Source organism: Nomascus leucogenys, chromosome 18 (genome assembly GCF_006542625.1).
Source record: "Nomascus leucogenys isolate Asia chromosome 18, Asia_NLE_v1, whole genome shotgun sequence".
NCBI classification, from domain to species: Eukaryota; Metazoa; Chordata; class Mammalia; order Primates; family Hylobatidae; genus Nomascus; species Nomascus leucogenys.
Genome location: NC_044398.1, coordinates 88453925 through 88481359, shown reverse-complemented (window position 1 = coordinate 88481359; position 27435 = coordinate 88453925). Strand labels below are relative to the sequence as shown.

The 27435-nt window shown below is 42.1% G+C and overlaps 1 protein-coding gene across 1 annotated transcript in view; it reads left to right on the top strand.

Moving 5' to 3' along the window:
• The first annotated feature begins 235 nt into the window (after positions 1 to 235).
• RRN3 (RRN3 homolog, RNA polymerase I transcription factor) overlaps positions 236 to 27435 on the top strand; it is a 33116-nt gene continuing 5916 nt past the window's right edge. Inside the window, 16 exon segments of the mRNA XM_030798052.1 lie at positions 236 to 377; positions 1901 to 1941; positions 1944 to 2005; positions 3155 to 3211; positions 8040 to 8129; positions 8236 to 8365; positions 8815 to 8874; positions 9831 to 9894; positions 10950 to 11019; positions 14430 to 14528; positions 17877 to 17969; positions 19644 to 19782; positions 21416 to 21546; positions 23244 to 23374; positions 24247 to 24431; positions 26223 to 26331. Of these exon segments, the coding sequence (XP_030653912.1) occupies positions 289 to 377; positions 1901 to 1941; positions 1944 to 2005; positions 3155 to 3211; positions 8040 to 8129; positions 8236 to 8365; positions 8815 to 8874; positions 9831 to 9894; positions 10950 to 11019; positions 14430 to 14528; positions 17877 to 17969; positions 19644 to 19782; positions 21416 to 21546; positions 23244 to 23374; positions 24247 to 24431; positions 26223 to 26331 (1550 nt within the window). The 5' untranslated portion in view covers positions 236 to 288.

Here is a 27435-nt window from a genome sequence, read left to right as displayed (position 1 = left end):
ATCCAGGGTGTTTCCACCCTTTCTTTGGGATCCTCAGGGCTGGATGGAGCCGGTCCTTCCCGTCTCTCCTTATACTCGCGCACTCGCGCAGGGTGGAACAAGTCGTGCAAGTAGAATGAGCAGAGGTTTTGGCGGCGCTCTAGCCCGCCGACAGCATACGCCCTCCCCACGCGGGGCCCTGATTGGCTGAAGTTTGCGTTGGCACGCGCAACTTCCGGGACAGAGGGCTGTGGCTGGAAGGAGCAGGGCATCCGGCGTGAGGCGCAGCGGTCGCGTTAGTTCGGCCCAATGGCGGCACCGCTGCTTCACACGCGTTTGCCGGGAGATGCGGCCGCTTCGTCTTCCGCAGTCAAGACGCTGGGCGCGTCGAGGACTGGGTAAGATTCAGGCCGCTTCCTTCTGCGCGTCTAGGACCAAAGCTCAGGACCGCGCTTAGAGGAGCAGATTGAAAGGATGTGGGACAAAGCTAATGGCGTGTGGTAGGAGCACGGGGTCGGGGTCATCTCACGTTCGCAGAAATGAGCTCATTCCTCCTAACTGGGTAATAGACATGGGTGGGGCCTGGAAAAGTGAGTATGTTCTCTGTTCTGGAGGCCCCCTTTCCCGACTGTTTTCTTCGTGATTTCCCAGGCCTGGGTACTGCCTTCTGCGCCTGACTCCTCTTCCTTCCCGCTTCTTGGTCCGAATTTGGAAGGGATTTCCCTGGGCTATTTGGTTTATCAGCCGAATGTTGTCACTCATGGCAAATTGCATATTACATCTTTTTTGGTTTGAAATTTGTTTCGACGCATGTATTGTTTAGCAGTCTTTATTTGCTCCACCTTTAAAATCCCTAACCCCCATAGCACTCTTGGCGTTTAACTTTCAGAGTCATTAGGATGCTATGTTTTTTCATTAATTTACTCTGTGTAAGTGAAGCAAACCTTGTAAAACAATTAGCGTAATATGATTCATAATATTTATCGAGCTCCTGCTTACTGTGTTAAACACTGGGACAGTGGTTTATCCAAAGACGCTAATGTCCCTGCTTTCTACAGACTTACAGTATAGGGGGGAAGGGCAGTACATAGCCCCATAAATAAACGAACACGATGATTTCAGTTATACAACAAGGTAATGGGGGAGGGGGAAGGGAGAGAAGGAGTATTTGAGATTTCTCATGGAGAAGACATCTGACATTTGAGCTTCCACTTGAATAAAGACAAAAATCTAGGCTGGGCGCGGTTGCTCACGCCTGTAATCCCAGCACTTTGGGAGGCCGAGGCGGGCGGATCACCTGAAGTCAGGAGTTCGAGACCAGCCTGGCCAACATGGCGAAACCTCGTCTCTACTGAAAATACAAAAATTAGCCTGGCGTGGTGGCAGGTGCCTGTAATCCCAGCTACTCAGGAGGCTGAAGCAGGAGAATTGCTTGAACCCAGGAGATGGAGGTTGCAGTTAAGCCAAGATCACACCACTGCACTCCAGCCTGGGCAGCAGAGCAAGACTCCGTCTCAAAAAAAATATCCAGCCACGTAGAGATTTGGGAAAGAGTATTTCCAATAGAGTGAACAGTAAGTGAAATGAGAAATAGCTTGGCATGTTTGAAGAGCAGAAAAGACATTCTGGCTGTGGTGAAACAAGTTGGTGGAGATGAGGTGAGAGAGGTAGGCAGGGGCCAGATTAATGTAGGATCTTAAAGACCACACTGAGAGATTTGGATATTTACTGTAAGTGCAGTGGGAAGACAGTTATTGGTTGCTGAGCAAAGGAGGGATTGTTGGTTAAGAGTGGAAGCAGGGAGACCAGTAAAGAGGCCTTAACAGTAGTCCCACTGAATTATGTTGGTTCAATAAATGTTGGCTATTATAATTTTTATTATTTTCATGAACTTAATAGCTTGTTAATCTTGGTTCCACAGGATTTCAAATATGCGTGCATTAGAGAATGGTTTTTTCAATTCTCCCCAAGAAAAACTGTTCGGTTTGGTGGAACTGTGACAGAAGTCTTGCTGAAGTACAAAAAGGTAAGAGGAGATAATGTGTGAGGTTTACTTTTCGTCAGGTCAGAATACAGCTATTGCTATTTATACTAAAGACCAATAGAAATAGCAAGATTAATTAAGATACCAGTTGAAATCAAATATTTACTAATAGCATGATGCCATCAGTGCAAAATTAGAGGAGTAGTGTCCTTTTTTTCCCCCCACCTTGGCCCATTTCTCAGGTAATAATGAGAGAGTAATAATGTCTTTGCTGAGGTTTCACCTCTTCAAATGCTTTATTTACAAAGCATCTTTTAACTTTAGCAAGTGCTGGAATTAAAAACAATTATAGCATTTTATTTATTTAATTAATTAATTTATTTATTTGTGCCGGAGTCTTACTCTGTCACCCAGGCTGGAGTGCAGTGGCGTGATCTTGGCTCACTGCATCCTCCACCTCCCAGGTTCAAGCAATTCTCCTGCCTCAGTCTTCTGAATAGCTGGGGTTACAGGCATGCACCACCACACCTGGCTAATTTTTTAATTTTTTTAGTGGAGAAGGGGTTTCACCATGTTGGCCAGGCTGGTCTCGAACTCCTGACCTTGTGATCCACCCGCCTTGGCCTCCCAAAGTGCTGGGATTACAGACGTGAGCCACCATGTCTGGCCTACAGCATTTTATTTTTTGAAGAACTTACCTAAGCATTACTTTGGGACGGTAAACCAGTTCTCTGAATAGAGATTTTTGTTTTTGTGGTAGTTTAGAAGCATTTCTACTATATCTTAGCAGTAGAGGGAAAATGTTAAGTAACCATATATTTATATGTAATATCCATTTGTATCCATATTTGAGTGAATACTTTTTTAGATCCTCCTGAATTAGATCATTATAGCTGGCTGTTTTTTTCCCTCATGCTTTTTGAGAATTCGCAGGAGTATCAACTATTATGTTCAAATGTCAATACAGAAGTATAGCTAAAGGTAGTTTATCATTTTCCTTTTTCCAGGCCCTCTGGCTGCACTAACATGAGTGTTTAAATTTTTGTAGTCATGATTTTGTAATCAATTGACATGTGAAACTTAGTATTCCTTTTATAATTTCATCTGATGTTAAGGTACGGTTAAAAGTCTTGCTGTTGGTACTGAACAGGAAACAAAAGCAAAACTTAATTCTTTCCCCTTCTTGTTAAGGGTGAAACAAATGACTTTGAGTTGTTGAAGAACCAGCTATTAGATCCAGACATAAAGGTAATTAATTTTGTGTTTGATCATTAGCAAAATTATTGCCACTTTGTACAGACATAGTTTGCTCTTTGGGTCCCATTCTGTCCTCCAGAACTTGCTGTCTCCATGTTCCTCCCTTACTTTAATCTGGTGGTTCTCAACCAGGGACAGTTTTACCCCCTAGACAACATTTGGTGATGGCTGCAGATATTTTTGTTTGTCACAGTTGGGAGGAAAGGGTGCTACTGGCATCTAGTGGGTGAATGACAGAGATGCTGCTAAACATCTCACAGTGCACAGGGCAGCCTCCCATAACCAACAGTGATCCAGCCCCAAATGACAACAGTGTTGAGCCTGGGAACCCTGCTCTAATGCTTCCTTTTTATTAGATTACTACCTCTTTCCTCCATGCTGCATGCAATTCTCTTGTCTCTTTAAAGCTAAACAAACCAAAAAAACAACCACTGATTCAGCATTTCCAGGTTCGAGATACACCTATCATGTAGTAAAACCTTAATACATTTTGTTTCACCGTTCTTCTTTACTGCCCAGTTTTGGAGAGAATGGTTTATTACCATGGTAGTGGTAGTTAGATTGCCTGAAATAAATTCTAATTTTATTATCCAGTGTGTGATCTCGAGCAAATTGTTTTAACCTCTCTGCCTCTATTTTCCACTGTGTAAAACCAAGAAAACAATAGAGATTTAAAAAATATGGAGTGTTTTGTTTTTGAAGAGGTGTGGTCTTGCTGTGTTGCTCTGGCTATTCACAGGTGTGATCATAGTGCACTATAGCCTTGAACTCCTGGCCTCAAATGATCCTTTCTCTTCAGCCTTCTAAAAAGCTGGGACTATAGGTGCATGCCACTGTGCCTGGCTTTAAACATGGAAATATTTAAAAGGATTCAATGAGCTAATATGCAAGAAGCACTTAGAACAGTCTCTGACTCAAAGTAAGGGCAGTAATTGTAATCTGTTGTTTTTGTTCCAGCTAACTGTGCCGTATCATTTCTCACTCACATTTAAGTCCACCGTTCTTATCACTGTACTAATTACCCTGACAGGTTACCCATGTTTTTTTTTTACATGCTGATTTCAGTGAACTTTTTTTTTGAGACAGAGTCTCCTTGTCACCCAGGCTGGAGTGCAGTGGTGTGATCTGGGCTCACTGCAACCTTTGCCTCCCGGGTTAAGCAGTTCTCCTGCCTCAGTCTCCCAAATAGCTGAGATTACAGGCACCCGCCACCACGCCTGGTTAATTTTTTTATTTTTAGTAGAGACGGGGTTTCACAGTGTTGGCCAGGCTGGTCTCGAACTCCTGACCTCAGGTGACCTGCCTGCCTCGGCCTCCCAAAGTGCTGGGATTACAAGTGTGAGCCACTGAGCCCAGCCTCAGTGGACTTATTTTTTTAAGCCTTGCATTCCTTGTGTCAGCCGACACTGTTGGCCACCCACTTCTTAAAACTTCAGTGTTTCTGATCCTCCTGTCTTCTGATCCTTTAATATCTTTTTTTTTTTTTTTTTTTTGAGACAGTGTCTCGCTTTGTCTCCCAGGCTTGAGTGCAGTGGCGCAATCTCGGCTCACTGCAAGCTCCGCCTCCCGGGTTCACGCCATTCCCCTGCCTCAGCCTCCCAAGTAGCTGGGACTATAGGCGCCCGCCACAACCCCAGCTAATTTTTTGTATTTTTAGTAGAGATGTGGTTTCACCACGTTAGCCAGGATGGTCTCCATCTTCTGACCTCGTGATCCGCCTGCCTCGGCCTCCCAAAGTGCTGGGATTACAGGCGTGAGCCACCACGTCGGCCAGTGATCCTTTAATCTCTAGTATCTCTCGATAGGTTCTTGATCTTAAATTGGGTGTTGATTGGTCTTCAAAACTTGACTCCTTTCTCACTCTGTTGATTTTTCTGTGTGATCTCCTCATCTCCCTTCATGGCTTTGAAATCTGCCTGTGTCCTAATATATTTGTATCTGTAGCCAAGATTGCTCCTGTGGGCTCCAGACTTGTTTCATTTTCGTTTTTGGGGACGGGCAGAACAGAGTCTTGCCCTGTCACCTAGGCTGTAGTGTAGTGGATGATCTTGGCTCACTGCAACCTCTGCCTCCTGGGTTCAAGCCATCCTCCACCTCAGCCTCCTGAGTAGCTATGCCACCACGCCCAGCAATTTTTTTGTATTTTCAGTAGATTTGGGGTTTCACCATGCTGGCCAGGCTGGTCTCGAACTCCTGACCTCAAGTGATCCACCACCTCAGCCTCCCAAAGTGCTGGGATTATAGGCGTGAGCCACTGCAGTTAGCCTAGATTTGTCTCTTAACTGTCTGTTAGATGCATTTACCCAGAATCATCATAGGTGCTCCAAACTTAGCATGTCCACTCTTGGCTGGGCTCTACCTTTAATGGAGCTTTCCCTGGTTCTCTCTAAGCACATGATTGTTCCTTCATTGAGTCCGTTTCCCACACTTCAAGATCTCTCTAGTTACAGATCTGGTTTACAAGGCCCTCCATGGTCTATTTGGTGCTTCATTGTTCCCCAGATTTATTATCTGTTGGCTTGTTCACTATACATGCCATCCATACTGAACGTCTTTCAGTTTTCTGAAAACATACTTTTCCTTCTGTAAGAAGTAGAACTTCCAGAAAAGATTTAACTCTGTTACTGTTTAAAGACAGCTGAAGCATCACTTTGTCTTTAAAGCTTTTCCTGACCCCTACCTTCTTTCCCAGATACAAAGGGACATCTTCTTTGTGTTCCACTGTATTTTGTATCAGCAGTTCTCATTCTTGGTATTTTGACATACCAAGAATTGCACTAGTTGTGTAGAGTGTTGCAAGTAGAACTTTTTTCGTCTTGAGACAGGGTCTTGCTCTGTCACCCAGGCTGGAGTGTAATGGGCCCGATCATGGCTCACTGCAGCCTCAACCTCCCAGGCTCAAGCAATCTTCCCACCTCAGGCTCCCGAGCACCTGGGACCACAAGCATGTGCTACCATGCCTGGCTAATTTTTCTAGGTACGAGGTCTCCCTATGTTGCCCAGGTTGGTCTCAAATTCCTGGGCTCAAGCAGTCTCCTCCTGCCTTGGCCTCCCAAAAGTGGGGGGATTACAGGCATAAGCCACTGTTCCTGCCTGCTAGTAGAAATAGTAATAGTTCAGTACTAAAGCATCAAAGTCTGCAACTGATTTACTTTTTTTTTTTCTTTTTGAGACAGAGTTTTGCTCTTGTTGCCCAGGCTGGAGTGCAATGGCATGATCTTGGCTCACTGCAACCTCTGCCTCTGAGGTTTAAGCAATTCTCCTGCCTCAGCCTCCTGAGTAGCTGGATTACGGGCATGCACCACCACGCCTAGCTAATTTTGTATTTTTAGTAGAGACGGGGTTTCTCCATCTTGGTTAGGCTCGTCTCGAACTCCCAACCTCAGGTGATCCACACACCTCGGCCTCCCAAAGTGTTGGGATTACAGGCGTGAGCCACCACGCCCAGCCTGATTTACTTTTAAAAATGGTACAATTTAAATATTATCCTTCTAGTTTTGTTGCAGTCTTTTTAGTGGAAAAGAGGATAGATTATTTTATTTGCACACTAACTTAGCTTGTTTTCTACATGCCTTTGGCCTTAGTGAGCTACTGTTAATGTTATCCTTAACAGTTATGGACATATGAAATTACCATAGTACAAATGAGTTGTGGTTTTACTTATTTTACTGCCAGGCTATTGGGATTTCATCAGAAAATGGTTGATCTGTGGGAGTTTGACACATGGATATGGCATAGTAAGCACTCAGTAGCTGAATTAAGGAGGGGAAAAGGGGACAGCTTCCTCTCCGCATATAGGGAGGCGTGTGGGACGGTGGATGGAGGATACCCTTGACCGAGACAGACAGGTTTGGACCTGCTTCTTTACTGGCCTCTTGGTTGGGCGGATTGCTTATTAATTGTTCTTTGCCTCAGCTTCCTGAACTGCAAAATGGGAATAACTAAACATCTTGCAGAGTTTTTAGGATTAGAAGAAGATATATATGTAGAGTGTCAGACGCCATGCCTGGCATATGGTGTATTCTCACTAAATGATAACTCCATATGAATATCCCTGTAGGTATGACCTTGTGTTGCTTTTATTTATATGTCTAAGCCTTCCACAAATTAGGGGCTTTTTCTTAATGGTTTTTTTCCTGTGCAGTATATATGCATGAATATAATTAATATAGTAATATTTTACATAATTGACACTGTATTTTATACATTGCGTTTCAAATTTAGCAGTTCTTCTTATGTCACTAACAATTACTATGAACAGTAATTTGATTGCCTGAAAAATATTTCATGGAGGAATGGGGCTATCATTTATACAGAACAAACACATCATAATATATTTAAACTGAGCCACAGGTTTGGTTTAGAAAAGTTATGTTTATTCATGACCCCAGTTGATCAGCCTAGACTGAGTTTTATCAGCATGCTTCCTGGTCAGCTTGACTATAGAGGAAATAAAGGTAGCTATTGTTGCTTTGTGATCTTCTAATATTTGAATCTGCTAGAATTCTGCAGTTTTTAAAAGTCCCAGGTGTCAACATTTGAGGTGATTTCGCTTTTTCAGGGCAAACAAAAGTGATCAGGCTGAAGTATTGCATTTAAGTCTTTTTCCTGTGTATTAGAGTTACTAGATTACTTTTTTAAAACAGTTAAGTTTATTGTGACATATTTTTCTGTTTTGATACCCAGTTTTGATTTCCTTCCAAGTTTGTGACCTTTTCCCCCCAACCTATTCTTGATAAATGTTTGATATAAGATAGCTGTAAATTTCTGTTATCTTAGAGGATTTGTGATTTTGAAAGTGCTCTTTGTTTAACTTAAGGATGACCAGATCATCAACTGGCTGCTAGAATTCCGCTCTTCTATCATGTACTTGACAAAAGACTTTGAGCAACTTATCAGTATTATATTGGTAAGTTCATCATTTATTTTACTGTCGAGTATGTAATTCAGAACTTTGGTAATAGTATACGTTATATTAATAACATGCTGCTTTTATCTTTCTTCCCCCACTCTAGAGATTGCCCTGGTTGAATAGAAGTCAAACAGTAGTGGAAGAGTATTTGGCTTTTCTTGGTAATCTTGTATCAGCACAGACTGTTTTCCTCAGACCGTGTCTCAGCATGATTGCTTCCCATTTTGTGCCTCGTAAGTCATTACTCTTTGCTTGCTTGGAATTTTCTTTTCTTTTCTTTTTAATACTTCTTTATTAAAATACCACCTTCCCCTTATATGTGAGAGACTGCTACCATGGAAGATTGCAGATGCATATTGGCACCAGTTGTGGTAGACATATATTCCCCGTAATGACCCTTATGGAGGTGTCTAGATTCATTTGTTGCTGTGAGTTTTATGAATTGTAATTTGCTTTTTTGAACTCCTGGTGAAATCTAGGAATTTTTAGCCATTTAAAAACTATAAAGTTGCTTTACTTTTTTTCAGATTGTGCATTTAATTAATCATTGGGCTAACTTTGGATTATGGAAAAATAACTTTTTTGTATAGCTGTTCATTGTCTAGGTCAATAACTTTTTTTGTGTAGCCATTCATTGTCTAGATCAATGACAGAATAACATATTTTCTTTTTCCCTCAAAAGCCCGAGTGATCATTAAGGAAGGCGATGTAGATGTTTCAGATTCTGATGATGAAGATGATAGTAAGTATAAAAAGGTTTAAAGCCTGGGCACAGTACCTTACACCCATAATCCCAGCACTTTGGGAGGCCAAGACGGGAGGATCACTTGAGGCCAAGAGTTTGAGACCAGCCTGGGCAACATAGTGAGACCTTGTCTCTGCAAAAAAAAAAAAACAAAACTTTTTTTTCAAATATTTTCTTAAAAAAGGCTTAAAGTAGAACTAGGCAGGGTAGTGTGTGTCTTTAGTCACAGCTAACAGGGAGGCTTAAGTGGGTGGATTGCTTGAGCCCAGGAGTTCAAGCCCTGCCTGGACAAGATGGCAAGACACTGTCTTCTTTAAAAAAAAAAAAAAGTAAAGCACAGAATACCTGGCACCTGTTCTAATAAGTAGACCACAAAAATGACAACTTTTGATATAATCTTTTTGTTATATTTACCATTGATATGCAGTCAGTTGTCCTGAATGCATTATTTATATAATTAGTCCATTTAGTTTTCATTGATGGTTGTGAAGAAAAATCTTGAACTTAATATTTTTCTGATAAATTATTCCGTTTTGGTTAGCATGTGTTTTTAGCTTCAAGTATGTCACTTTTTGTTTGTTTGTTTTTTGAGACAGAGTCTCGCTCTGTCGCCCAGGCTGGAGTACAGTGGTGTGATCTCGGCTCACTGCATCCTTCACCTCCCAGGTTCAAGTGATTCTCCTGCTTCAGCCTCCTGAGTAGATGATACTACAGGCGTGTGCCACCATCCCCGGCTAATTTTTGTAGTTTTAGTAGAGATGGGGGTTCACCATATTGGTCAGGCGCGGCTCGAACTCCTGACCTCAAGTGATCTGCCCACCTCAGCCTCCCAAAGTGCTGGGATTACAGGCATGAGTGAGCCACTGTGCCCAGCCAGCGTCTATTTTTAGCTTCAAGCGTGTCGCCCTTCAGTTTTGTTTTGATGCTCATACTCTCAACTTTTCTCCTTTCAGATCTTCCTGCAAATTTTGACACATGTCACAGAGCCTTGCAAATAATAGCAAGATATGTACCATCGTGAGTATACTTTTCCTTATTTTGAATGTTTAATTCTCAAGAAAGTTGTAATCAATTAGTAAAAATTATAAAATGTTCGTAGTATTAAAGCTTGAGTCTTACATTGCATGTTTTTTTTGTATCCACTTGAGGAAACATTACATTCTACAAAAAGTGGCATTTCCATTTTCTATTTATTCTCTTTGTTTTCCAAAGTTTGTATGCAGATTCTCCCCCAGTTTTGTATGGTGGTTGGAATTTTGCTTTTATCTTCAACAGATATGCTATCCAAAAATTTTCAGTGAGAAACCCCTGGGTGTGTTTGTGTCATGCCATATGAATAAAAATTGCACTTCTAAGAAAAGCTTTTCAGGTTTGTGGGTTTCTTTTGGAGGGGTGGACTTCTAGTTCCCTCTGTCCGTTGATTATTTGTTAACTTAAAAAAATCCAACTTGATAATTTTTTCTTCTTTTAAAAATAATATACATGTGTAGTGGGAAATGTCAGCAAAAGTGCCGTTACGTTTCTGTGGGAGAGAAGCTTCCTCTTTGATTTGCTGTCGATATCAGAGTTAACAGAAGCTTATTTTCTCTAAGTCATTATAGATTTTCTCAGAAGTAAATACATTGTAAGTTCCAGTTCTGGCCGGGCGCGGTGGCTCACGCCTGTAATCCCAGCACTTTGGGAGGCTGAGGCGGGCGGATCACCTGAGGTCGGGAGTTCAGGACCAGCCTGACCAACATGGAGAAACCCCGTTCTACTAAAAATACAAAAATTAGCTGGGCATGGTGGTGCATGCCTGTAATCCCAGCTGTTTGGGAGGCTGAGGCAGGAGAATCGCTTGAACCCGGGAGGCGGAGGTTGCAGTGAGCCGAGATTGCACCACTGCACTCCAGCCTGGGCAACAAGAGGGAAACTCTGTCTCAAAAAACAAAAAAAGTTCCAGTTCTTTGAGGTAGGGGTTCCTGTTTGCCTCCTATATCTATCGATATTTGCTTTTAGAATGGTAGTTTTCCTTTTTATTCCTTTTCTAGAAAGTAAAGTTAACATGGATTGATTTAATTTTTTAAAAATAGGACACCGTGGTTTCTTATGCCAATACTGGTGGAAAAATTTCCATTTGTTCGAAAATCAGAGCGAACACTGGTAAGAAATATTTTCATTGAGAACATCATGGAAAAGTTGTATGATTTCATTTTAGATGATATTAGGTCTTTTTCTTTCTTTTTCTGTCTTTATTATTATTATTTTTTTTGAGACCGAGTCTCACTCTGTTGCCCAAGCTGGAGTGCAATGGCATCATCTTGGCTCAATGCAACCTCTGCCTCTTGGGTTCAAGCAGTTCTCCTGCCTCAGCCTCCCCAGTAGCTGGACTACAGGCGCCTACCACCATGCCCAGCTAATTTTTGTATTTTTAGTAGAGACAAGGTTTCACCATATTGGCCACACTGGTATCAAACGCCTGACCTTGTGATCTGCCCACCTCGGCCTTCCAAAGTGCTGGGATTAGTGAACCACCATGCCCGGCTGATGTTAGGTCTTTTTCTTAAAGGTTACTTTGTCTTCTAGATTTTAAACTGATGTCTAAGAATTTGACTCAGATTCCTTTCTTATCAAGCGGCTATGGGGATTCCCAGTGCCTTTTTCTGTTATTACTATGTGCAAGTCAAGGTCTGAGTGCATTTCAGGAATATCTGTAGTGGCTTCATGCTCATACGGACAAGAATTACTAGAAGATAATAGTTCATGTATTACTAATTGTAAACATGCCTTATTTTAACCTGAAAACAAAGCCTTCTATAGAAGAATTCTGCTTAAGCTTTTGTACAATGTTCAGATCATCTGTGCAGTTTTTAATAATTAACAGTGGCTGCCTTAGTAGAAAACTGAATCTAGTAGCATACAAAAAGAATTATGTACCATGACCAAGTGCGACTGATGCTAGGAATGCAAGATTGATTTTTTTTTTTCGGGGGAGGGGGGACAGTCTCTGTCTGTCACCCAGGCTGGAGTGCAGTGGCACCATCTCGGCTCGCTGCAGCCTCTGCCTCCAGGGTTCAAATGACTCTCCCACCTCAGCCTCCCGAGTAGGTGGGACTATAGACATGGGGCACCACACCCAGCTAATTTTTGTGTTTTTGGTAGAGATGGGGTTTTGCCACGTTGGCCAGACTGGTCTTGAATTCCTGACCTCAAGTGATCTACCCGTCTCCATCTTGCAAAGTGTTGGGATTAGAGGTGTGAACCACCGTGACCGGCCGAGATTGAGTTAGTACCTGAAAATGAATTAATAAAATATTTTGTAGCAATAGAACAAAGGACAAAAACCACATAATCATCTCAGTAGATGCAGAAGTGTGTGACAAACACCAATATCCTTTTATGAGAAAAACAGAAGGAAATTTTCTCAACCTGATAAAGGGCATCTGAAAAACCCACAGCTAACATCATATTCAATGGTGAAAGACCAAAAGTTTTTTCCTAAGACAAAGAACAAAACAAGGATGTCCGCTCTTGCTGCTTGTCTAGCCAAGGCAGTTAGGCAAGAAAAAGAATTAAAAACACCCAGATGGAAAGGAAGGCATAAACTCTCTTTTGCAAGGTGATTTTATATGTCATCCTAAGGAGTTGACACTCACACAAGAAATTTTAGAGATAATAAATGAGTTCAGCATGGTTACGGGACAGAAGACCAACATAGGGTAACCAGTTGTTCAAGAGAATTGAATAGGGGAGAATAGTCATTTCAACAAATGCTGCTGGCAGAAGTGGATATGGACATGCAAAAGAATGAAGCATATGGATATCCATATACAAAAATGAACTCAAAATCAATACAAGCCCTACATGAAGAGTAAAAACTGTAAAACTCTGAGAAGAAAACGAGTACATTTTCATGATGTTGGATTAGGCAGTAATTTCCAGATTTGATGCTTGAGCACAAGCAACCAAAGAAAAAATGCATCAATTGTACTTCAAAATTAAACCTTGTTATGCTTCATAGGACATCTTCAAGAAGATGAAAAGAATCCCCAAATAATGGAAGGAAATATTTCCAAATTTTATGTCTGGTAATGGACTTGTATATGTAAAGAAATCTTATAATTGAAAAATAAAAGGGCAAATAGCCCAATTGAAATGGGCAAAGGATCTGAATAGGCATTTCTGCAAAAAAGCACGTGAAAAGAAGCTCAACATCATTAGCCACAGGGAAATGGTTTCACTTCATGCCCACAAGGATGGCTATAATCAGAACGAGAAGACAGTAACAAGTGTTGCAAGGATATAGAGAAATGGGAACATTGGAACTGTCATATGTTGCTGTGAGAATGTAAAATGATGCAGCCATTTTGGAAAATAGCCTGGCATTTCTTCAAGGTTAAATGTAGAATTAACACGTGACTCAGCAGTTCCATTGCTGGGTTTATAACCAAGAGAAATGAAAATATATGTCCACAGGAAAACCTTGTACATGGATGTTCATAGCAGCCTCATTCATAATAGCCTCAAGTAGAAGCAACTCAAATGTCTGTCAGCTGATGAACAGACGAGAAAACATGGTACAATGGAATATTACTGAGCAATGAAAAGGAATGCTTTATATGTTACAACATGATTGGACCCTAAAAACATGCCAAAAGACTGTGTATTATATGACTCCATTGATATGAAAGGAATGGCTTACATGTTACAACATGATTGAACCCTAAAAACATGCCACAAACTGTGACTTCATTGATATGAGAGGAATGGTTTACACGTTACAACATGATTGAACCCTAAAAACATGTATTATATGACTCCATTTATATGAAATGTCTCAAGAGGCAGATTCATAGAAAGACTACTGGTTGCCAAGGTCTTCATTTTTTAGGGGTGCACTAATGGATGTAGGATTTCTTTTTAGAGTGATTAAAATGTTACAAAATTGCTGGCTGGGCACAGTGGCTTATGCCTGTAATCACAGCACTTCGGGAGGCTGAAGTGGGAAGATCCAGGAGTTGAAGACCAGCCTGGGCAACATAGTGAGAACATGTCTCTCTAAAAGGAAAAATTAACCGGATGTGGTGGTGTGCACCTGTAGTTCTAGCTACTAGGGAGGCTGAGGAGGAAGGATTGCTTATCCCGGGAATTCAGGGTTGCAGTGAGCTATGATTTCACACTGCACCCTAGCCTGAGAGAGAGAGCAAGACCCTGTCTCTAAAAGAAAAATAAATGTTCTGAAATTATGTTGATGGTCACATAACTGAATATATTAAAAACTTTAAATTGTATACTTTAAGTTGGTGATTGTATGATATATGAGTTTTATCAATACAGCTACTTAAAAACCTTTAGTTATGCAAATTAAAAATTTCATTTACTGGAGATAATTGAAACGACTATACTGAACATAATACATATGTAGAAACAGTATAGTTTTTGTATTGCTGGATAGTCTGTTTTTTTCTTTTTAAATATTTGAAACTAAAGGTCGTGTAATTGATGTTTTGCTTACATAATTGTGAAACATTTATTCTCTGTTGAAATGTTTTATCTTATGTTTTCTCCTTTAGGAATGCTACGTTCATAACTTACTAAGGATTAGTGTATATTTTCCAACCTTGAGGCATGAAATTCTGGAGCTTATTATTGAAAAGCTGCTCAAGTTGGATGTAAGTATTGAGTAATCTATTTTTATTTTCATTTACCGACTTGAATTTGTTATAATCACTGTATGTGGAAACAATAGTCAGTGATAGAAAAGAATCCACTTGGCCAGGTGTGGTGGCTCACGCCTGTATTCCCAACACTTTGGGAGGCTGAGGCAGGCAGATCACCTGAGGTCAGGAGTTCGAGACCAGCCTGGCCAACATGGTGAAACCCCGTCTCTATAAAAATAAAAAAAGAAATTAGCCAGGCATGATGGTGGGTGCCTGTAATCCCAGCTACTTAGGAGGCTGAGGTGGGAGAACTGCTTGAACCCGGGAGGCGGATCTTGCAGTGAGCCGAGATCGCGCCACTATACTCCAGCCTGGGCAACAGAGCGAGACTCCGTCTGAAAAAAAAAAAGAAAAGAAAAGAAACCACTAGCACCATTCTTTGCTTCCTTTCTTTGAATGTGTCTTGAACTCCATCTGTGCATGTGCTGGGAGTTGTAGACAGTTCCTTCTCATGATTGGAGAACAAGGCGTTAAATACATAGTTATCCAAATGTAAAAGTATGGTTGTGGAAAATGCTGTGAATGAAACATACATTATGAGTTAGAGAACCTGATAGAATCACAGTGGGGTCAGGAAGGGATTCCTAAGGAAGTGATTTTTCCTGTTTGGCCTTTCTTAAGGGCAGATTATAATTATAAACAGTTAAAACTTTGTTTAAGGAGGCCCGCACTAAGGTGCAGTGGGAATGAAAGGAAGTGGTAGATTCTAGTGACATTGTGAGGAAAGGTGAACTGGTCCTTGAGACTGGTTTGGAGGAGGAGAGGCAGACAGTAAGGGAAAGGAATCCTTCAAAGGTTGCTCCCTGTGGAATCGAATCTTGGTGTTGCCATTAATGGTAGTTAGAAATATGAAGAGGAGGCCAGGTGCAGTGGCTCACGCATGTAATCCTAGCACTTTGGGAGGCCAAGGTGGGCGGATCACGAGGTCAGGAGATCGAGACCATCCTGGCTAACATGGTGAAACTCTGTCTCACTAAAAATACAAAAAATTAGCCAGGTATGGTGGTGGGTGCCTGTAGTCCCAGCTACTCGGGAGGCTGAGGCAGGAGAATGGCGTGAACATGGAAGGCGTAGCTTGCAGTGAGCCGAGATCGCACCACTCCGCTCCAGCCTGGGTGACAGAGCAAGACTCTATCTCAAAAAAAAAAAAAAAGAAATATGAAGAGGAGGCAGTTGGGAGAGTAGTTCCATCTTGGCCAGGTTCAGTTGCTGGTGGGCAGCCTACCAGAGAATACTCACAGGCAGTCATGGCTGCAGGTGGGGACCTGAGCATAAACCTTTGGAAAGATGCAGTTTAGGACAGGGGAGGAGAAGGGTGATCAGAAGTATGGGGAAAACCAAGAGTCTTGATGCTCAGGAAGGATCCGCCGGAAGGAGGAGTTTGGTCAGCAGCATCAGATACTGCTGTCATTTTTTAGAAGGATGAAAAGAGCAACAGTCCTTGGATTTAGTGGTTAGAAGGTAATCTTTGTTGCTTTCTGGAGGACCATGTCAGTGAAGAGGCAGAAACTGCATTTTGGGAGAGGATGTAGATGGTGGGGAAGCAGAATTGGGGCTTTTAGGGACCTTGGTGCAGGGTTGTGGTGGAAGGAGGGGATGGAGCACGGCTAAGAGGCGTGGTTTAGGAGTGGGGAGACGTCAGCAGGTTTGTGGACTGAGGGGAGAGGAGCTTTGGTGGAGGAAAACATTGATGCTATAGGAAAGCAGGAAGATGGAACGAGGTCTTAGAATAGCTGGAGCTTGGGCTCACTGGTGCAGTGCTCACTTGGAGTTGCACCTCTCTGGCCAACTGTATGTGTACTCTTTGTAGTCTTTCTCTGGTATATACTTAAGGAACATTTTAGAATGTAAGAAGGTCAAGCATAGATAATAAAAAATGGCATGGTTTGAGTGGTACCGTTAAGATATTTGAATGGTGATATACCAAAATAAGTATTGCATCATTCACATTTGGCTTGCAGTTCATTTTTCTGCTAAGTTGATTGACGATATGTTTATTACACAATGTGTCTGTGAGTGTCTTGTGCATAGAGATTGTATTAGTCCGTTTTCACACTGCTGATAAAGACATAGCTGAGCCTGGGAAGAAAAAGAGATGTTTTTGTTTGTTTGTCTGAGATGGCATCTCGCTCTGTTGCCCAGGCTGGAGTGCAGTGGCGCGATCTCGGCCCACTGCAACCTCCACCTCCTGGGTTCAAGCAGTTCTCCTGCCTCAGCCTCCTGATTAGCTGGGATTATAGGTGCGTGCCACCATGCCCAGCTAATTTTTTGTATTTTTAGTAGAGATGGGGTTTCACCGTGTTAGCCAGGATGGTCTCAATCTCCTGACCTCATGATCCGTCCACCTCGGCCTCCCAAAGTGCTGGGATTACAGGCGTGAGCCACTGCACCCAGCCAAAAAAGAGGTTTAATTGGACTTACGGTTCCACATGGCTGGGGAGCCCTCAGAATCATGGCGGGAGGTGAAAGGCACTTCTTACATGGTGGCAGCAAGAGAAAATGAGGAAGATAGAAAAGTGGAAACCCCTGATAAAACCATCAGATCTCGTGAGACTTATTCACTGTCACCAGAACAGTATGGGGGAAACCGACCCCAGGATTCAAATTATCTCCCATCGGTCCCCCCTACAACATGTGGGACTTACAGGAGTACAATTCAAGATGAGGTTTGGGGCCGGGCACGGTGGCTCACACCTGTAATCCCAGCACTTTGGGAAGCTGAGGTGGGTGGATCACCTGAGGTCAGGAGTTTGAGACCAGCCTGACTAACATGGTGTACCCCTGTCACTACTAAAAATACAAAATTAGCTGGGCACAGTGGCGCATGCCTGTAATCCCAGCTACTCGGGAGGCTGAGGCAGGAGAATCGCTTGAACTCGGGAGGCGGAGTTTGCAGTGAGCCGAGATCTTGCCATTGTATTCCAGCCTGGGCAACAAGAGCAAAACTCCGCCTCAAAAAAAAAAATAAAATGAGATTTGGGTGGGGACACAGAGCCAGACCATATCAGAGCTAGAATAAATGTTGAATTTGTTCAGGCTACCTGGCGTAGAGCATCATGTGATAGTTGTCGATTTTATATAAGTATGTAGTAAAAGGGGCTTGGTTTATTATATTTAAATTCCTTCATGACCTAGGTCAGTTTACAGGCTTGCACCGTAATTGTGTATTGTGTTGGAGTGCGATATAAGGCACTAATCTGGACACCTTGAAAGTGTGTATATCAGATGAATTTCCATCCCAAAATAACATAGTTGTATTTTTTAAATCCTTTTATTCTTCTTTTTTTCCCTTTGTTATAGGTGAATGCATCCCGGCAGGATATTGAAGATGCTGAAGAAACAGCAACTCAAACTTGTGGTGGGACAGATTCCACAGAAGGATTGTTTAATATGGTTAGCAGTTTATTAATGAAAGTGGACATGAAGTGTATCATAATCAAGGGGTGGAAACAGCTAGTGCTGCTCATCTTTGTTAAGGCTTTAGATTGAAAGAATTAAAATAGTTTAGCAAACTTGAAAACGATTCCTTATATGAGTAATTTGCTGCCATGTCATTTAGCACTTAGCATAATTGGTTTATTTCCAAGGCTTTGAATTTGGGTTTGGTGAAGTACGTTTCACTTTTGTTCTGGTAACTTTCAGTGTTTGTTTTTGTAAGCCAGATGCTGTTTGTGAGGGCATGGTTAATAGAAAAGCATACCTGTTTAATTTCTGCATTTTACCACTTGTACACTTTATAGCATTACTTCTTTTGGGTGATATCTGAAGTTGGGTTCAGTGGAAGGAGAGTCTGAGACAGGGATTCAGGTGCCCTTGGAACAAAGGGTGTCAGGGAGCAGAAGAGGGCAGGGGACTAAGCGAGGGCCAGGTCTCATTTGGGAGGTCGCTACAGCCTGATCCCACCACGCATTCTGGGGCATGGATTGGTGTACAGAGTTTGCTCCCAGCTTGAGACCAAGGAGATGTCCTTTTCTGATGCCTTGTCAATCAGTCATTGGTTCTAAGAGGGTGGGGCCGGAAAGAGTGCAAGGGTGGTCCTGGCTCCTTTCTGCTCAGGGCAGCTCTCGAGAAAGTAGGCAGCTGTGAGCTGTTGGTCGCCAGTACTCACAGTAGCAGGGAGGTGGATATCCCGACCTGCAAAAGAGGGCCTGGCACCAAAAGCACCCGCCATGGTGGGCACCAGGAGCAGAGGTAGGGGGCATCTGTGATGTTTGCATGGATAGCTCCCATTGGGTCTTCTCAATGAGAATCAGAAGCTGGTGCTCTGAGTCTTGGCTTTTATTTTAAATTTCGCAGGTGGTTCTGATCCACATCCCTGAAGGAGACCCCTGCCTGGAAAGGTGTCTGCATTTCTTTCTTTCTTTTTTTTTAAATTTGAGACAGGGTCTCACTCTGTTGCCCAGGCTGGAGTGCGGTGGTATGTGATCTTCGCCCACTCCAGCCTCGACCTCCTGGGCCCAAGTGATCTGCCCACCTCAGCCTCCCGAGTAGCTAGGACTACAGTGCCGCTGCACCTGGCTACTTTTTTTCTATTTTTGTAGAGACGGGTCTCACTATGTTGCCCAGGCTGGTCTCAAGCTCCTGAGCTCAAGTGATCCTCCTGCCTTGGCCTCCCAAAGTGTTGGTAATTATAGGCGTGAGCCACTGTGCAGGGTCCATTTCTTTGTTTTACTGTTTTTTGTTTTTTTTTTTGGCGGGGGACAGAGTCTTCCTCTGTTGTCCAGGCTGGAGCACACGAACTCGGCTCACTGTAGCCTCCTCCATCTCCCAGTTCAAGCTGTTTTCCTGCCTCTGCCTCCCGAGTAACTGGAATTACAAGTGTGTGCCATTTTTGTATTTTTAGTAGAGACGGAGTTTTACCATGTTGGCCAGGCTGGTCTCAAACTCCTGACCTCAAGTGATCCCCCCGCCTCTGCCTCCCAAAGTGCTGGGATTATAGATGTGAGCCGCTTTGCCCAGCCTCTTTGTTTTATCTTTTAAGGGAAATAATCACTTATGACGGTTTTCCTACTAAATCACTTTCACATTGAATTTTTTAATGTTAGTATTTACTTTTTATCTTCAAAGGATGAGGATGAAGAAACTGAACATGAAACAAAGGCTGGTCCTGAACGGCTCTACCAGATGGTGCATCCTGTAGCCGAGCGCCTGGACATCCTGATGTCTTTGGTTTTGTCCTACATGAAGGATGTCTGCTATGTAGATGGTAAATCACAGTAGCTACTATTTATTAAACACCTGCAGTGTACCTGGCTTTGTGCTGGGCATTTTCCATCCATTATCTCTAGTACTAATAAAAATCCTGTAAAAATCTCTATTCAGTATGAGTTTAAGATGGTTTAAAGAGGTCAAGTTACTTGCCAGTCACATAGCTTGAAAATGGGACTGGGATCCTGGCTGAGTCCTATTTGTCTTCTGTCTTTTATTGATTGTTGTATTGAAAGATTATATGGAGTTTGGCCAGTTTTAGATCAAATTACGTTTAAGTTGCTGAATGCATTTAAGAATGATGTAGAGGGCACTAATATATGGTGCTCTGTTATGTATTGAGTTTAGAGGGTCTTTGCCTGGCACCATTGTTGTGCCAGTGTTAGTACTATATGTGCTTCTTGCCTTCAGGGAACTTTAAAGGCTTTGCCATGCAAAAACAGAATTTTTTTCCGTTCACATTGCTAAGATTTAAGATGAGCTCAGTGAGTCAGAATAATAGAACTGGAATCTGAGTTGACTGCATTACTGTTTTAACGGTCTTGCTGTTATAAAAATAATACATGTTGATTAGAGAATTTGGAAACTACAGGAAAGGATAAAAACAATTTAAATGGCCACATTTCTACTATTCAGAGAACCGTTACGAGTATTTTGAAGTTTGACTTTTTTCCCTTTTCTGTTAGCATCTGTATATATAGGAGAGTATTTTTTAGTGAATTTGGGGGTCACACTAAACGTAAGTGTTTCATAATCTGCCCTTTACATGGAGGCTGAAGATGAACATTTTCTCATATCATTGCCTGTTTTAAAATAATTGTTATTGAATCCCAGCACTTAGGCCAAGGTGGGAGGATCATCTGAGGCCAGGGGTTCAAGACTAACTAGCCTGGGCAACATAACAAGACCCCATCTCTAAAAAAAAAAAATTGTGATAATAAATGTTACTGATCACATGGGTTTAACTGTCTCTTACTGTTTTCACCATAATAAGTAACAGTTATAGTGAACATCCTTGTACCTGTATATTCAGCTGTTTACTAGCAGTAAAATGATTGGATGAGAGGTCTTTTGCTAACGAATTGTAGAATTGCCCTTCAGAAGGGTTTGCATTTCTGACCTTGCCACAGTGTGTGAGGTGAGGGCCTGCTTCCTTGCAGGTGTTAGATTATTATATTCAGAGGAAAATCTGTGTAAACTAAAAGTAGCATTTTGTTTTAATCATATTTTAATGGATAATGTCTTTCTTTTTTTTTAAATAGACACGGTCTTACTCTGTAACCCAGGCTGGAATGCAGTAGCACAAACATGGCTTACTGCAGCCTTGACCTCCTGGGCTCAAGCGGTTCGTCTGCCTCAGCCTCCCATGTAGCTGGGATCACAGGTGTGCCACCATGCCTGGCTAATTTTTTGATTTTTTGTAGAGACAGAGCCTTCCTGTGTTGCCCAGGCTGCCCTTGAACTCCTGGGCTTCCTCCCACTTTGGCCTCCCAAAGTGCTGGGATTGCAGGCAAGAGCCACTGTCCCTGGCTGGATAATGTTGTTTTTTAATGGTGTTGTGTTTATAAAAAATCTGGCAGATGAAACTTGAAAATATGTCTTTATAAAAACATGCCAAATTTTCCCTGTAGGTAAGGTTGATAATGGCAAAACAAAGGATCTGTATCGCGACCTGATAAACATCTTTGACAAACTCCTGTTGCCCACCCATGCCTCCTGCCATGTACAGTTTTTCATGTTTTACCTCTGTAGTTTCAAATTGGTGAGTAAGAATGTGATTAACCTTATCTTAGCTTATTTTGTTTTTGCCCGAAAGTTTTCCCTAAAAACGGGTGGACGGAGACCATAAAGTAAATAATTCTTTTCCTTGAGCTTACTTGCGAGTCTGCTTAATAAAATCGCATTCTCCTTTCTTTTTTTGTTTTTTTCCTTTCTTTTTTGAGACACAGTCTCGCTCTGCTGCCCACTGCTGCAACCTCCGCCTCTTGGGCTCAACCGATTCTGAGTCCTTACCCTCTCGAGTAGCTGGGACCACAGGTTACCATACCTGGCTAATTTTTGTATTTTTAGAAGAGGCAGGGTTTCGCCATGTTGGCCAGACTGGTCTTGAACTCCTGACCGCAAGTGATCTGCCTGCCTCCTGCCCTGCAAAGCGTTGGGATTACGGGTGTGAACCACTGTGCCTGGCCCACGTTCCCTTCTCAGTACACTTGGAGAGAAAACAGATTGCTGCCTGCCAGCCCAACTAGGTGCTCCGAAAATGTCATCCTGCCTTTTGGTCACTAGGTGGTGCTCTTCCCTTAAGTCTTTCTCTATTAAAATCTCATATGGGGTAATTAACTGTATTTCCTTTGTTCTTTCCAAGGGTTGAGTTGTAACTAGCCCAAACCAACTTATTAATCTAGAATTTTAAAAACTTTAGGCTTTGTCTTTTCTTCTTCTTCTTTTTTTTTTTTTTTTGGTGGGGGAAAGAATATAGAAGGCTTTTCCTTCTCTGCAACAATTTTGTGGCTTCCTAGAGGTCAGGAGAGTGTTGGTCATGGGAAAGAAGGTTGAATTCAGTCTGCCCACATGGGCGTGCCTAGCTTTAGAACAGTGCTATTTAGGGGAAGTTGGAAGTTACACCCTTTGGTGAGAAGCTGTGTCTGTTTTTTTCCATGATTGCCATAATTAACTCAAATACCAGCTGTACGTTAGTCCGTATTTGTGTTCATGGTTGAGTTCATTGTGTCCAGAGACTGGAAGGGTGCTTTGCACTCACAAGAGTGCCCGTGTGGAGCTCCATGGGATGTGAATTATTGTTGGTCACCAGTTCTGGCTGACGTTGGAATCACTTGAAGAGCTTTTGTAATATGCAGATTCCAAAGCCCTGTGACAAACCTATTGAATTTGTACCTCCCAGGTTGAATTTTTTGTTGTTTTTTGTTTGTTTGTTTGTTTTTTGAGGCGGAGTCTCACTCTGTCACCCAGGCTAGAGTGTAGTGGCATGATCTCAGCTCACTGCAACCTCTGCCTGCTGGGTTCAAGCGATTCTCCTGCCTCAGCCTCCCAAGTAGCTGGGATTACAGGCACCTGCCACCATGCCTGGCTAATTTTTGTATTTTTAGTAGAGACAGGGTTTCTCCATGTTGGCCAGGCTGGTCTCGAGCTCCTGACCTCGGGTGATCCACCCGCCTCGGCCTCCTCAGGTGTTGGGATTATAGGTGTGAGCCACTGTGCCTGGCCCCGGGTTGATTTTGATGCTTAGCTAGGTTTGGGATCCATTGGATTATTTAACACCCAAGATGCCTTTTGTTTTTAATGGTATTTTCTCAACGTGTTTTAAAAATGAAGACCATGAGATACTTACGAGATAGTAGAACTTTTCCCCACATCGGTGAAGTAAAAATCTTAGGATTTGGATAGCCAGATTATCTTAGGCATTAAAAAAGATCACACTGACACCCTCTCTTTTTATAGGGATTCGCAGAGGCATTTTTGGAACATCTCTGGAAAAAATTGCAGGATCCAAGTAATCCTGCCATCATCAGGCAGGCTGCTGGAAATTATATTGGAAGCTTTTTGGCAAGAGCTAAATTTATTCCTCTTATGTAAGTAGCCTAATTTTCCGAGTACTTTTTAATATCATGCTTTAAAAAGAGTATAGCATTGTCTCAAGTCAGAAATATCTCCCTTATGTTTTTGGTATGTTTTTAAAGTGAATAAAATCCCTACTCTGTGCAAGACGTTTATATTTTTAAGCGGTGATTTTAGAATAAAGTGTCTCCTTTTTTATATATAAAACCCCGTATGTAAGGCTTTTGTCATCTCTTTTGTGTGGTTGCACTTAAAGATCCATTTGTTTTTGTGGATAGAGGACAGTGTTGTATACTGTTTTGATTCTTTTTGTAGGTTTGTCATTTTTTCATTTGCATTCCGAATCTATTGTATCTGTTAAAGCTGAAGAAAAACCCTTTTAAAGGTAATAGACCTATCTAGGAGGCCAGTTTCTTCCAGTGGCCCATGAAGATATCTTTGGACAAGGATGCTGTTGAAACCCTTCCCCAACCACAAAATTATTTACCATAGGACTTGACTAGGATGCATCAGGGAATACTGAAGTCCACCAGACCGTCTTTCTCTTGAGAGGTGTTGGTGAACGTGTCCTATTTGGCCAATCACCCTAAGAGGGGTGCCTTCGAGATGGTTAGGAGAACCTGCTTTCCATCCTTTGGGACGTTCTTAGGGGCTCACCTGTTCCTAGAAGGTCAGAGCTACTCTGCCTTGTAATTGGAAGGTTGTCGTCCTACGCACCCACCCTTACCCTTCCTTTCTTTGCTTTTCCTCTGTACCCATGGGTATTATTTAAAGAAACCTATGAACTTACTTAGCATGGTTTGTAATGAAAGGCAGTTGTGTGTTTTTGTGTTATTCTGGTTTTTTTATGAAGTGTAAAGTTGACTTGAATTTTTCTTTTCTCTAGTACTGTAAAATCATGCCTAGATCTTTTGGTTAACTGGCTGCACATATACCTTAATAACCAGGATTCGGGAACAAAGGCATTCTGCGATGTTGCTCTCCATGGACCATTTTACTCAGCCTGCCAAGCTGTGTTCTACACCTTTGTTTTTAGACACAAGCAGCTTTTGAGCGGAAACCTGAAAGAAGGTCAGTGTTGTGGGAGTGCTGGACTGGATTTTCCTTGTGTTCTTGTCACCCTTCAGAGTGGTGATTCATTACTTTTTTGAGATTTTTATAAAAACTGGATTCAGAAAACTGCATGTACACTCAAACTTTTAATTATAATTTCAAGCAGCTCATAGGCCCCTACAAACCGCTTAAGATAGATTTGAGCTTGAGAACCCTACAAACCCCTTAAGATGGATTTGAGGTTAAGAAAGAGGTTTCTGTCTTTGAAGGTTTGAAATGTGAAGATGTCTCCAGAGGTGAGGCTGAGCCCTGGGCTGTGCCAGCGCCCAGTACAAAGCTTCAGGTGGATGCACCTTCTCTTTGTTGTCCTTGTAACAGCCCAGTAAATGGCAGGTATTCTCCCTTTACACACAGCACCAAAGCACAGGAAAGTCATTTTCCCAAGATCACATGGTTATTGGCAGGATTAGAAAACTGAAGCCAGGTTCGGCTGACCCTGAAGTTTGAGTTTATATAGATTAAATTCTGCCTGAAGCCTTGAGACTTAATTGACCAGTATTGTTTTGCTAATTTCTAGGAGTTACTTATAATTCAAATCTATCAGTTGAAAGTTACTAGATTAGTGTATTTTAGTTGAAGAGAGCCTCCAAGAACAGTGTTTATAAGTCATTGTAGATTGTTCTGTTTATGTTTATGAATAATTCACATGGTTTTGTGGGTCACTTCCTCTAAACCGGGGTCTCTCAACCCTGCACGGTTGCCATTTGGGCTGCATCATCCTTCATTGTCGGGGGCTGTCCTCTGCACTGTAGGATGTTTAACAGCCTCCACCTACTAGCTGCCAACAGCAGTCCCTGACCACCCCCAGCTGTGACAACTAAAACTGTCTCCAGACACTGCCAGGTGTCCTCTGCGGGGGTCGCAGTCTCCTTGGGTTAACAGCCACAGCTCTAAACTGAAAGTTGTACGTGTTGCATTATATGTGTTTACCTACATCCTACATGCTTCTAAAAGATGTTGTATGAAGTAGTAGGATGAGGTTTTATCACAAGGTAAGTAACTGCAAGCTCTGCTTTTCTTTGTATAAATTAATGTCAGGAATCTGAATTAAATATCTTGTTTTTGTAAGCCGTGACATCGCATTTAGGTAATTTTTATTGAAATATGCATCCAAGAAACTCCTAAGAAAAATATACTTAAGTTGGTCAGCTTGCCTCTTAAAATAAGTGTGATGTCTTTATTTTACTCATGTAGGAGAGAATTATATTCATTAAGTCTGAGAAAGTGGTTTCTGTCTAAATTTGCCTTCCGTTGAGGTAGAAGGCAAATTTGGAGTTTTCTTGTTTAGAAAAAAAACTACAAATGACTACTGTGCACCTGAAAACAGCACTCAGCTTCACTAACAAGACATGCGAGCTAGAATCAAATTGCTGTTTTGTTTTGTTGCCTGTCACAATTGTTAGCTGAAACCAAATCACAAGGTCTTTTTCTCCCTCTGTATTAACTCAGCATACACTGAGCTTACAAACGTATGAACTTCACATTGTCGTGGAATCTTACAGCCTTCTACTTCCTGAGTTTTCTTTAGAGAAGCTGCCTTGGTGATCAATGAATGTGGTTAGCCTAGTGATACTCTTCGGGGCCATATACTGTGTGACTATCTACATGGACCTTTATTTAAAGCATTTCTGCAAATAAATTTTTTAAGTTTTTTTTTAAATGTGTGATAATTTGTGCTTTTAAAGATATCTTACACTTTTCACTTATTTGTACCTTTAAAAAAATCTTTTTTTTTTTTTTAAACCAAAGGTTTGCAGTATCTTCAGAGTCTGAATTTTGAGCGGATAGTGATGAGCCAGCTAAATCCCCTGAAGATTTGCCTGCCCTCAGTGGTTAACTTTTTTGCTGCAATCACAAAGTAAGTTATTTACGCTTTCTCGATGGGAGTTATTTTTATTTATTTATTTATTTTTATTTTTTATTTTTTTATTTTTTGAGACGGAGTCTTGCTCTGCCACCCGGGCTGGAGGGCAGTGGCGCAGTCTCGGCTCACTGCAAGCTCTGCCTCCCGGGTTCACGCCATTCTCCTGCCTCAGCCTCTCCTAGTAGCTGGGACTACAGGCGCCCGCCACCACACCCGGCTAATTTTTTTGTATTTTTAGTAGAGACGGGGTTTCACCGTGGTCTCAATCTCTTGACCTCATGATCCGCCCGCCTCGGCCTCCCAAAGTGCTGGGATTACAAGCGTGAGCCACCGCGCCCGGCCTCTTGATGGGAGTTTTAAAAAATATTTTTATTTATGTTTAGTATTGTAAGAGTCTGTTAAATTTCTGTGAAATTAGTAACATTATAAAAGGCCAGGCATGGTGGCTGACGCCTGTAATCTCAACATTTTGGGAGGCTGAGGTGGGAGGATTGCTTGAGGCCAGGAGTTAAAAGACCAGCCTGAGCAACATAGTGAGACCCTATCTCTACAAAAAATTTTTAAAAATTAGCTGGGTGTGGTTGCCTGTGCCTGTAGTCCCAACTACTCAGGAGGCTGAGGTAGGAGGATCACTTGAGCCCAGGAGTTCAAGGATGCAGTGAGCCCTGATTGTACCACGCACTCGAGTCTGGGCTCCAGAATGAGACCCTGTCTCTTAAACAAAAACAACCCAGTCCTTGCAGGAAATACTGTGATACAGCTATTGTTTTTATACTTTGATGGCATTGGAAGTTGCTACTACTTCTTGTCCAAAGGGCAGCACTTTGAAATAAGTAAGGCAACCAGTAAGCTGAGAGGGGCAAAGCCGTAGATGCTTATTAGAGTGACTCCTGTAATAGTAACAGAAATAAACTGGACGTGAGGCAAATGTTCACCTGTAAGAGATTGGTTTAGAGAGTTCTGTTCTCTCAGGTCTGGTAGCTATGGCTAATCCATAGCCTTTGCTGTGTGCCAGGCAGTTCTAAGCACTTTACATAGAACTCATTTGATCCTCAAACAGCCCTCTAGGATGAAACCCTGTTTATCAACAGGGAGGTG